A 13,020-nucleotide genomic window follows, 5' to 3' on the forward strand; every position below is an offset into this window, starting at 1 on the left:
AAACTTCCTAGCAAGCTGAATCCCACTGACTGTTGGTCATTCGGCTCGCAAAAACGGCTAACGTTAGCCGCTTGCTGCCCAGTGTGACACTGGCTTAAGGGTGATTGCATGGTGGATACTAAGGGTGATTGCTGGTGGGTACTAGACACATCGAATTTTTTGCAACACGGTGTAGTATCTAGGTTGTGTGTTGTGACGAAAATCTCTTGTTCTTCTACCCTAACTCGATTTTCATCTTTCAGCGGCTTATATCAGGTAGTTCAGTGACAGAAAAATATGTGTCAGCTCTACATCCTGCCCACAGCACTTTTTGTGGCATTATGTTCGGGTATTAAACAGTTTTTATAACTCATCATTCAAGACGAAGAGATGGCAATAGCCAAGTCAGAGTAAAAAGAGTAGGTTATAGCACCTGGTGAGAGAAAAAAGTGAGATGGAGAAATGAATGAAGGCCCAGACACTTAAACTTAGTGAACAGAGCATCATAATTACTCGATGATGGGAGGAAAGCGAGTGGCGGTACTTCGTTCCCTCTCCACGGACACCACGTCAATCCCAGGCACACCGCAGCAACGCAGCAGCACCAAGCCCGATGTACGATTTTTGAGGCTGGTGAAGGCGGTGCAGGCGGGGCTGGTGTCCGGGGTCAGGAGTCAGCTGGCGGCGGGTCTGAGCGTCAACCACCGAGACCCTGCCCTGGGCTGCAACACGCCTCTCATCTGCGCCGCCGAGTACGGCTTTGTTGAAGCTGTGGTGGAATTACTAGCTGCCGGGGCCACCGTCAGTTTAGCTAATGCCACTGGGGCCACACCACTCCACATGGCAGCCAGTGGAGGCCACGTGTCCACAGTAAAGCTTCTGTTGGCCCATGGTGGCATTGTGGATACACTGGACGCACACGGCAGCACACCTTTACATTATGCAGCACGGGCGGACCCCCAGGAGCCGGGGTGTGGCAGCCTGGCAGGGGTGGTGGAGACGTTAGTAACAGCCGGGGCGAGGTGTGCACTACAGGATGGTGAGGGTCGCCTGCCTATCCATAACGCCGCCACAGCAGGCAATACGGCACTGCTTAAAGTTTTATCGGCAGGCAAGTACAAAGCTACTGTTAACCTTAAAGATAATGAAGGGCGCACACCCCTGCACTGTGCAGTGCTCAGTGCACGCTCCTTAAGAGCCGTAGAGGTGCTGCTGCATTTGGGTGTCAATATTGATGCTTGTGACACACATGGATTCACGGCCTTACACATGGCTGCCGGCAGGAATGTAAACCACGTGGATGATGGGTTTGACGGTGCATGCGTGGACTTGTTGCTTGGCCACGGCGCCTCCGTCACAGCGTGCACTGCCGACGGTAACAACGCCCTTTCGTTGGCGCTGCAACGTACTATGTGGTGGGGTCGCCCGGGAACCAGAGACCACATCCTACACACGGTCCATCAGCTAGTGGCTAAAGGCAGTAGTGTACAGGACGGGTTTGCTATGTGGCGGATGGTGGAGAGCTTCCCATCCCTCGTGCCTGCTGCGTTAAATCGATCCTTCAGCACCAATACCTCCGCCAGGGACTCCCAACACCTCCACCTCAAGTTAGACTTCAACCCACTTCTCGTCAACCACAAAGAATTGCAGCTGCTCCACCGTCAGTCTCTACTGGCACCCAAGACTGAATTACCACCCCTACTGGAGCAGGAATCTGAAGTCGCCATGCTGCACTACATTCTATCCGAGGGTCGCAAGAGTCTCCTTCTCCACCCTCTCTGCCACTCCTTCCTTCACTTAAAGTGGTTGAAAGTCCGCAAGTATTTCCTGGCCAACGTCGTTTTCTACCTCTTGTTCGTGCTAAGTCTAACAGGTTTCCTTCTCGCTTCCGAAAACTGTCCCGATGATGACCCGGCTCCCACTTTCAATAAAGACCTGACTCCCACCTCCAACACGACTTCTCCCGACACCACGACGGAGGCCAACACTGAAGGAGGTGGAGGATCGTGTCGGTGGGCTGGTGAGGAGGCTGGGATTGTAGGATTGACATGGTGGTGCCTGGTAATATTTTCAGCACTACTAGACGTGCGTGAAGTGGTCCAGGTGTTGCAGAAACCACTATACTACATACGGAACCTAGGAAACCTTTTGGATGCTGCGCTGGTGTTCTGTGTTCCGCAGTTGCTAGTGGTTGGGGGTTCCACAGGAGGTGCTACGTGCTGCCTAGCTGCCTGGCAACAGAGGGTCAGTATCAGAATGAATAGTAACAAAGCATAATATACCGTAGAATAAGCTTATCCTCTCCTATCCTATATTACCTTACCTATCCTAACATCCTAACTAACTTTTCGGAAGTAAGCAAAACATATATAACATATCCTGCCCTGCCCTCTCTCTTAACATTTCATATCCTATTCTTCTCTAACTAACGTAGCTTAGCTTAACCTAAGAGAATCTAACCTAGCTGGGCCGTGCACGCGGGAGGGGGTTAACCTCCCATTTGAAAAGAATGAAATATTAGAATGATAATAATACTAAACACGCAACTCATGAATCTGATTATATCCTGTTAATGTTACGAGACTGAAAAATAATAGAAATAGAGCAAAGAAGTTCTACAAAATATAAGAGAACGATTTAAGAAGTTTCACAAATGCCCTAGAATGTTTTGTTGCCGAAGAGAATAAATGGAAGGTCATGGAAGGTTCCTAAAAAAAAAAAAAAAAAATGGAAGCTTCCAGAACGTAATGGAAATTTCTTCCGTGCAGAGTGAGTTAGTTTACGGTCAGAAATCAGCAAGTGATGAAGTGTTTTCTCTTGTTTTTCCGTTTTTTTTTTTGTTTTTTAATAAAAGATGTAAAGTAAACGACCGAATTCTTAGTTTCACTTTCAAGGTTCTGTAGAGTTCAGTATGTAAATTACCCTGAGTTTGTACCCTTTCAGTATTTCAGTACCTAAGTTTACCGTATTGCGTTAAATAGGTTAGTGGGTAATTAAGGCGCTCCAGTCGGATTGAGCCTGTTAAGGTTCACATCCAGGGGGTGGTTGGGGTTTATTGCTCATGTAATGCCACTTAGGGATGAGTGAGGCTGGTCACTCTCATCTTAAATGTCAGGACCAACTTGCATAGCCCCGGGCTCCTACGCTCCTCATCGGGCAACATAGGATTAGATGATGAATGAATGAAATAAAGTGAATAAACTATGTTATGAAAAAATAGTTTTTTAATCCCTCCCCCCTTTCAAAAATCCTGCGCACGACCCTGTAACCTAGCCTAGCCACATCATTTACAGTGATGCCACGAAATCCATTATTCTCTATAGTTTAACATAATTATATCCATTATCTTTTTTAAGACTGCTGCCACACTGTTGGCGTAGACGTGAATAATAGACATCACAACTAATCATTTCTCTGTAAACGGCACAGACACTGACCTCGTTTTAATGGCGATTATATGAAATGAATGGTATATGTTAGTGCATCCGTCCACAGATTGGTGCCGTGAGCCTGATCCTGGCCTGGGTACGATTCATGCTGTTCACCGGTCAGTTCCCCAGCTGCGGGGTGTACATCGTCATGTTCTCCACCGTGGCGCGTAATGTCCTCAAGTTCCTGGCCATGTACGTGTTCGTCCTGGTGGCCTTTGCCCTCGCCTTCCACGTCCTCCTGCGCAGCCTGCCCACCTTCGCCTCCGTTACCACCTCCCTTATCACCTCACTGGTTGGTAACAGATGGTCACCCCTTTTCTGTCCAACTCTACTTGTATAATTATTTCAGGGGTTAACTGGTACTGCAGCCGGTCGGCTCTGGAATTGCCTTTCTCTGGATTTCCTTCCTCCTATGACCTCCATTCTTAAACGCAATGTATCCAGGCATCTCAAAATGAACAGACTTTAAATATGGTGTTTTTTTTTGTGTGTTTTTTTTTTTTCTCCTGGAGGGAAGGTATCATGCTGTATATCTCGCCAGTGGAGCACAGTTTCTTACGCCACTTCACTCCTGGGACTTTTTTTTCACTTCACTCTTGCAACTTTCAGCGACTTATTCAGCTGAGGAGAGATTTTAAAACAGGAGAGTTTGATATAATGTTTTTAATCCCTTAAGTAGCCTGTAAGCCTGTTCTGAATGTAATAAAGTCGTCAGGATGGAGCACAGATAAAACTGAAATAAAAAAAAGGCATTTTATTCAAAGGGTTGCGAAGGGGAAGGCAAATCCTCAGTTTTGACGATTATTTCTGACTACATGAAGAAGATAAAACGTGTCTGGCCTCTCATTTTCTTACTGCATTCTGTAATGTGGGATGCAGGCTGATCAGATCTACTGACCATGGGCTTTTCATAAATTTCCAGAAAAATCTGGGGGTTTGCCTTATATCGTTTACATAGTTTTAAGCAAACAGCTGAAAGATCTTTAACTGATCGTATATTAAATAGGATCCATAATTTATAGACGTGCTATCCTGTAGTAAACAGATCCTCTTGTAATCATTGTGCGTGTCTTAGTTATTGCTGCTGCTGTTGTCGCCCCAGGATTAACTGAACGGGAACATGGTGAATTGCAGTCTGAAGTCCCCTTCTGCAATCCAACATCTTTCCTTCGGAGGACAGAGATAGAAAGCTAAGAGACGTTCGCATGACCAGGGCAACAGAGTTGCTTAGTTATCTTGGTGGCACTGCCTGAAGGCGCCCCTTGCCAGCACCGAATATCCAGCTTGTATTGATGGGCAACAAGCACCCATACATATTTCATAATTAACATAGGACTACATATACTTTTAAGGCAATTTTTCCGTGTTTGCATAGGTCAGTTGTTTATTCATAAGTATGGTGACCATATTTTAAAATGACTCAGTGGGTAACTCACGTGTAGCAGTTGTCCCATCAATGAGGTCTGTATCGGCCACACACCCACGCAGGTGATGATGACTGGTGAGCTCGACTACGAGGCCACCTTCCTCAGCGGCAGCCCACCGGAGTCCCTGGGGCTGACACTGATCATGCTGGTGGTGTTTATCGTTCTCGTCTACATTATTCTCTCAAACCTGCTCGTGGGTCTGGCTGTCAGTGACATGTACGCCATCAGACAGAGGTAACTAGAATGTATTACGTCCACATTAACTTGCCCTCACATTGTAGACCAAACACGAAGCTACCGGCACAATGGCTTCAGGTAGCTGTGTGGTAAATGAGAACGAGGGTTGGGGGAGGAGGGTTTTCCCTCATTATTTTCAGATTATAAGTATAATTTGTCACATTGTTCATTGATCTGTATTGTTACGTGCACACTGCTCGAATGCTACAGCATGGACTGGCTGTGTGTGTGTGTGTGTGTGTGTGTGTGTGTGTGTGTGTGCGTGTGCGTGTGCGTGCGTGCGTGCGTGCGTGTGTGTGTGTGTGTGTGTGCGTGCGTGTGCGTGTGCGTGTGTGTGTGTGTGTGTGTGTGTGTGTGTGTGTGTGTGTGTGTGTGTGTGTGTGTGTGCGCGCGCGCTTGCATGTGCATGTGCGTGCGTGCTTGCATGCGTGTGCATGTACGAGCGCGCTGGCGACACTTTACTGGTGTCCATTCACGCTCCCTGGATTGGTAGGTAGACCTGGGGTTGACACCAGTGGGAGGTAACTGTGGTGACCTGAATGATGCAGTGGCCTTGTATCCTAGGACAGTGGATGAATAACCCATCGTCGCTCAAGGAGGCTCACCAACACCTCCTCCTTAGCCATTCATTTTTGGATACGGCTGGTTAATATAATACTGTACGTTATTCATAAGTGTATGGTGATGTTTGAATGATTTAAGGATCACAACAGAGGATATCAAGGTGTAATAAGCAAAACAAATCGTTTCGAGAGAGGTGTTTGATAGTTTCCTTAACCGACGGGAATATGGGTCCAAGTGATGTCTTTTTGTAGTTTATTTTTGCATCTGCCAATGTTATTTACTTTTCTAAATCTCAGTGGTAGAGAATGAAGTGATAAAGCCTATATCTAACCCCTCCACGAAGGAAAATCAGTCTTAAGTTTGAAAAACTATCTAGAGAGAGCACAGATATCATTTTTAAAATGCGTCTCCAAACAAGAGTTAAAGGCCTAAGTTATGAAGATGAATGACGTCTAGCCCATCATTACCTTTACATTTTTGTCCCCGAATAAACTATCACAACGTTTTGCTCACACTAACATGCTGGCGTGATGATAGAGGGAGTTGCATGAAACATTTTTTATGTGATACGAGTAGAAGCACACAGGAAACAAGTATTAGGAGGAGGAGGGTTACTCTAGGATATTCAGAAAAGAATGAAAAAGCATGGACGACAGGGCACGACGCTGACAGGGGATTTTGGGCTAATTTTTACTTGTTAGTATGCATATGCTGATGACTTCCTGAAACCCATCAGTCTGTCTGTTTGTCTGCCACTCTGTCTACCCATCAGTCTATATATCTATCTATATACAGGTATAACCAGACACCTTAATCCTGGATGGAGTGGCTGCAAACAAAATGCCTGTCACTCTGTCCTCTACCATTGTATTGCTCTCCCTCCAGCTCAGACCACCCTCATTCTTATACATTACTTCTCCATCTATCCACCTCATCGTTGGTCTCCCCCTCATGTTTTCACAGTTCACCTCACTCGATCACTCTCTTAATCAGTTTCTAATTCTCCATGCTTCCCTACAATAAATAGTTGCTATAATATTCTACCTACCCCTTCCCAGGTCTGAAATGCTGCGCCTGACTCGCCATGTGGAGCTCATGGTGCAAGTAGAGGATTTGTTCCGCAGTCGACTGGTTCCACATTGCAGTAAGAACTTCCTCCTTGATTCCATTTCCATTATTGACCCCAATAATCCACCTTCTATGGAAATTGAACCCAATCGCTCTTCTGGTATGGCAGACAGCCTCTTCCTGTTGCTAGTGCAGATTGTTGGAGGAAAGCAACTGCTGCAGAAGCTGTTTGAAGCAGTAATATCAGGTTTCATTCCCCCTAAACCCCAACCGGCCCTCCCTCGGCAGCTAGTAGCCAATATTTTGGATGTGGCTCTCAGAGAACATGAAATAGACAAGTGGGAGAAACTGAAGCATTCGAGAGCAAAGCAGGGAGTGCCTGGACAACTCCGTCCTCAGGTGCCACCACAGGCACCCCCACCAAGCCCTGCCACATTGATTCGCCACCCCTCTCTCTCTAAGATGATGCCTTGTGTGACACGAGCGTCATGGCGTCGTACCCTTAATAATGACATTGACTGGGAAGATGATCTTTGTGATGCACAATATGGCTTGCCTACCTGGCCTCCTCCTCATACAGCTCCACCTCACCTACGCCCGACTGCTAGAGACCTCAACATACACCTGGAAGAAGTGCGGAACCTAGTGCTGAGGCTTCAGGATACTGTTGAGTCTCTGGCTGTGACAGCACCTTATTTTCATGCACATTATCCCCACACTTCCTTCTCTCAACAACATTCCCAGACTCATATCCACCCGCCAATGACTTCTCTGTCAACACAAATGGCTCCAAACCAGAAAGCAGTGGCATCACCACATCCAGGCATCCCTTTAAGTTCACACATACTTAACCACCCTTCATCCATATCATTCTCTGCATTAGCAGCAACACAGAAAACCGCTAAACCTACACCCACTTCTGCTCACCTTCCATCTTCAGGACCTACATCTATAACCAGCCCCACAGTCCTACCCTCAGTTGCCATACTTCAGTCCTCCACAATACCTGCACAGACATCCCCCTCCTCCTCCACCATACTTCCACACACATGCCCTTCCTCCATATTCACACACCTTTCCCCCTCTGCCACACCCTCGCATGCATTTCCCTCCACCATACCTCCACACACATACCCCTCCATCATACCCCCACACACATACCCCTCCAGCACACCACACATACACCCATCCACCATACCACCACATACACACCCATCCACTGTATCTCCACACACACATCCCTCCACCACACCACATATACACCCATCCATCATACCTCCACATACACACCCATCCACCGTACCCCCCCACACACACCCTTCCACCACACCACACATACACCCATCCACCATACCTCCACATACACACCCATCCACCAATTTTCCACATACACATGCATCCACCATACCTTCACATACACACCCATCCACCATACCTCCATCCCATTCTACCACACCCCAACACACATTCCTCTCCACCAATCCACCACACACAGCAATGCCTCCAGTTGCACCAGAACCTGCACAGAGACCCTCACCTCTTCCAAGTGTCCTTCCACAACTATCTCCATCACCTAGTCTAGTTGACTCTCCACAATTACCACCCTCACCTCCACAGTAACATTAGTATTCTTTTTCACCAGCTACATTCATCAACAAAGGAACACATTTAGCATTCAGCATCACCTAATGTAGTTTATCCACTAAAACCTTACATTCACATACACCACCACATGAACATGTTTAGCATTCTCAGTTAACTAATCTAGATTGCTCTCCACATTCACCAGCATCACATGCACATTCACCAGCAAAGGAACACATTTAGCATACTTTATCACCAGTCACGTCTCCATACTCACCAACCTATCCTCACATCCACTGTCACCAACACATGGATATGTTTATCCTTCTCCCATCCATTCCTCTATTTATCTATAGCAAGATACCTTAATCCCAGAAGGGGTAGCCACAAATAATATGCCTTCATGTCACCCTGTCCTCTGCTATCAGGCTGCTATGCCTCCAGCAGTCAGTAACACAAGAACCTATTTAGCATTCTTCTCCACATACAGGCCTGGACAGGGACTCCTTCACATGGCAGCACAGATATGACAGAAGTGGATCTGCCCAGTTATACAAGTTTCTCTCTGTACCTTCTCAGAAGAAAAACATCTTTGGCCTGCAGTCTATCAGTCTCACATTCAGTCGAACTGGGGTTGCAACTGCTACTACTACTCCCATATGTGCTGTAAAAAGTGCCTATTGTACAAAGGACTTTGTTGTGTTTCTAACAGAGTATATTAGTTTGATGCTTGTTACTGATGGTGCTATATATTTTTTTAACATTTGCCAATCATATACGTATGCAGTTCACAAGACGAGTGTATTGCTTTGTTGTTAAAATAATTATGTTTATGGTGGGATTATAAATGGAAAGGAAGGCTTATACCCTTGGCCATTCTTCTCTCAGTTCATACCTGAATAGAGTCTAAGTCAATCCAAAGCTGCTGTATGCTCCCAATAAACATTTCTATACATGAATGAAACTCATCCATTAAAGCAATTTGTGGCACTGTGATACTGAGGGGTTGTACAGTACAATATCTATCTGTGTATTGCCAGACGCCCCAATCCCGGAATGGATGGCCACAAACAAAACGTCTCCATGTCACCCAGTCCCCTGCCACTTCACTGCCCTAATCCCAGCTCACACCCTCCTCTCTCATAAACCTCTCCACTCCATCCCTCCATCTCATCCTTGGCCTCCCCCTCCCTCTCCCCTCCTCCACCTCACTCACATACACTCTCCTCATTAGTCTCTCGCTCTCCAGCCTTTCCACATGGCCAAACCACCTCGATGTATTTTTTGTAATGCTTTTTATCATATCCACATCCACAGCACAATGCTCCTTCTCTTCCTCATTTGTCAGTCTGTCTCCCCAAGCAATTCCACTTGCTCCTCTCAAATAACTCATTTCCACTGCTCTCACTCTTGACTTGTGTCCTTCCAAGAAGGTCCAAGCTTCACTTCCCCCTATGTTAGGGTTGGTATCACAATACAGTACTGCCATGCAGTGACTTTTTTTTTTACTTCCATGCAGCTCACTTCCCTGTTTCTTATCACTGCTTTCAAAGAACCAGAAACCTTTCTTCCTTGCTGTACCCTTTCAAGCACTTCAACCTCTAAACTTCCATCCCTACTCATCACACTTCCCAAGCACTTAAATGCACTCACATTTTCCATTTCCTCATCATTCAACCTCACTGTACATTCAGTAATTTCATTTCTCTCGAAGACTATAACTTTACTCTTCCCTGGATGCACCTTTAGATTCTGTTTCTTACATTCTCTTCCAAACTCATTAAGTACAGTAAACTCTCAATTACCCTTCGTAATTCAGCCATGCCCTACTCTGAATAATGTGAAACACTGGATATTGCATGGTAACCTCCACTGGTTCAACATTCAGCGTTGAGCCGGATATTGTGTACTGTTCGTCTCAACCCTCAGTCCTAAAAACTTTCCCAAGAGGAAAAGATGAAAACTGTGCATAAAATACAATAAAATAATGATACAGTACAGTAATACAGTACCATAATACACAGTAGTACCAGTTGGCAACTACTTACGAGCTAGTTGATATGCCTCAATGCCGGGTACTGCAGAGAAGCACCAGTTATACATCTTGTTTCGGCGTCAGATGTTGCATAATTTTGCCAGACATTGCAGTAATACAACCGAGCCAGCAGCGCTGGATATTGCGATGACAGATAATTGAGAGTTTACTACTCTTGTCGTCTTAGGAGAATTTGTAGCTCCTTTCCCTTAACAATTTACTTTGCATGTGATACCTGTTGCTTATATAATTTTTCTCTGACCACAGATTGCATAAATAACTTTTGTGAGGATAATAATTTGCCATGCACAGTACAGACATCAACTGGTCAGAAAGAGGTGCTAGAGCCTCCACAGCTGGTAAGAATATGGCCCCCTAGACACGAAAGGTAGATGCTAAGGCTCACATCATGCCTTAGAACCATACAGTACTAGTCTCCCCATATTATTTGGCCAGTAATTAAGATGACCTATACAACTTGGCAATATCTATACATTTCAGCAAAACCATGATGGGATAAAAAAACTCAGGGTGAAATAAGAAAGGAAGAAAACACTGCCATAAGGTAGAAAGTATATAGTGAGTTGCCTTTTAAAATTTGCATTTAGTACATAAATAGAATTTTGGATGAAATAAAATAATGATAATAATAATAATAATAATAATAATTACTATTATTATTATTATTACTGTTATTGTTATCATTGTTATTGTTATTATTATTATTTTTATTTTATTATTATTAATCTGGTCTTTTGTTTCCCCAAAACGCCAATTCTTCCACTGGGAATTCACGAGCGCTCGACTCATATACTGCACATTATTTTTACAATTATAAGAATTGTGACATCTCTTATATACAGTACTAACCATGAGTAAAAAAAAAAAAATGTGAAAGTGGCAATAATTAAACCCTACAATCATCCATCACAGTACCTGTCTCCAGGTCATAGCATTTTGAAATGAGAAAGGTTTCATTTGTCTCTTAAAGGGTTCAGCAGAAGAGAGTTGTCTCATGGACAGTGACAATCTCTTACATAACCTAGGGGCTGTATACACAAAAAAATGATAAGAGGAAGATGACTGGTGAATGGCTCCAGGCTCATCAAGACAAAAGGAATCATCTTCACTATGTAACATCACACTGAGTGTGCTGATGGGAATTTCAACAATTCAGCAAGATACCTTGGTTCACCAGACTTAAGAACCTTAAATGTAATAAGACATAGTTTAAATTCAATTCTAGCTTCACTGGTAACCAATACAGCTCAATTAGGAACGGGGTAGCCGAGGTTCTCGGGGGGAGACCAAAGATAAGCCTTGCTGCCCTGTTCAACACAGACTGAGCTTTTGTTAGTACTGTATATTATTTGGAAGCCCAACGCACAATGAATTACAATAATTGACATGAGACAAGGCCACTGCATGGACCAGTGTTAAGAGGCAACATCTATTAAGGAATTTTCTCACAGAGCACAGATGTCTGATATGCAAGTTACACCGTCTGACAACTTGATTAACATGTTCTTTGTAATTTAATTTTGAAATAAAATAAACACCCAGATTTTTAACAGAGCTGACTGGATGAAGCTGTCACACACCAGTGTTCAAAGCCAGGGCATTATCAGTGTCATGACCCCTTCTGTTTCCTCTGATGATGATGATCTCAGTATTACCATCATTCAGCTTGCATTTCCTTCATGCTATCTAAATCTTAATATCAAACATTAGAGATTCAAGCTTACTCTTGGTATCATTAATATCTGACATCTTAACACAGAGCTGAGTGTCATCAGCATAAAAATGATAGGACATATTGTGAGCATCAAGTAAAGACGATAAACTACTCGTGTAGACTGTAAATAGAAATGGAGTAAGGTGGGATCCTGAAAAAGGGAAAGTATGAAAATGGGAGAACAATTTAAAAAACTCCATTGGAACTATTTAGTTTAATGGATGGTTTCATTACTGTACAAAAGATATAAATGCACAAGGTTCTTTTTGCTTTTATCTTCATATTTCAGTATCTTATTTCTCTAACTCCTTCACTCTGAAGTCCCTATTTATCATTTTATTCAGGCTCATATTTCAGTATCTTATTTCTCTAACTCCTTCATTTTGAAGTCCTATTTATCATTTTATTCAGGCTGCCACTTTGGAAGAACTCTTAGTAGTAAAGGGGTTATTGAAATCCATAGCTAATTCCTCCACTTTGAAAAACCTTCCCAAAGCAAAATATAATTGTTTGGAGATAGCAAGGACAAGCTATAGTACTCAATACAGTTGTTCCCTTTTCTACAAATTCAACTGGTTCATAACTCAGATTCAAAATTCACTAATGCTTCAGGCAAAAGACAGGGAAAAAAAAAATCACTAGTGAGTACAGTATTATGGAGAGTGACAGAAACTTAAACATCATGCTGTAACGACTGCTTCAAGTAAATTGTGTTATGTTAATTTTAACAGAATATAAATGTTTGGTGGGTATTTAGGGCACTCCAACTGGAGTGAACCTTTGTCAGTTTATATCCAAGGGATGATTGGGGTTTATTTCACGTAATGCCACTCAGGGAAGAGAGAGGCTGGTCACTCTCATCTTAAATGTCAGGACCAACTTGCCTAGCCCCGGGCTCCTATGCCCCAGCCACCCCTTGGATAAAAACCTACACAGGCTCAATCTGATTGAAGCACCTTC

The 13,020-nt window shown here is 44.1% G+C and overlaps 1 protein-coding gene across 1 annotated transcript; it reads left to right on the forward strand.

Moving 5' to 3' along the window:
• The first annotated feature begins 498 nt into the window (after positions 1-498).
• LOC145405791 (uncharacterized) lies at positions 499-8,533 on the forward strand. The gene is made up of 5 exons (XM_080277026.1): positions 499-2,223; positions 3,475-3,702; positions 4,899-5,071; positions 6,697-7,529; positions 8,496-8,533. The coding sequence occupies exons 1-5, from the start codon at positions 499-501 to the stop codon at positions 8,531-8,533; spliced, it is 2,997 nt and encodes a 998-aa protein (XP_080133152.1).
• Positions 8,534-13,020: the final 4,487 nt, after the last annotated feature.

Source organism: Coenobita brevimanus, chromosome 68 (genome assembly GCF_032717465.1).
Source record: "Coenobita brevimanus isolate Jiangsu-jjx chromosome 68, ASM3271746v2, whole genome shotgun sequence".
Lineage (NCBI taxonomy): Eukaryota > Metazoa > Arthropoda > Malacostraca > Decapoda > Coenobitidae > Coenobita > Coenobita brevimanus.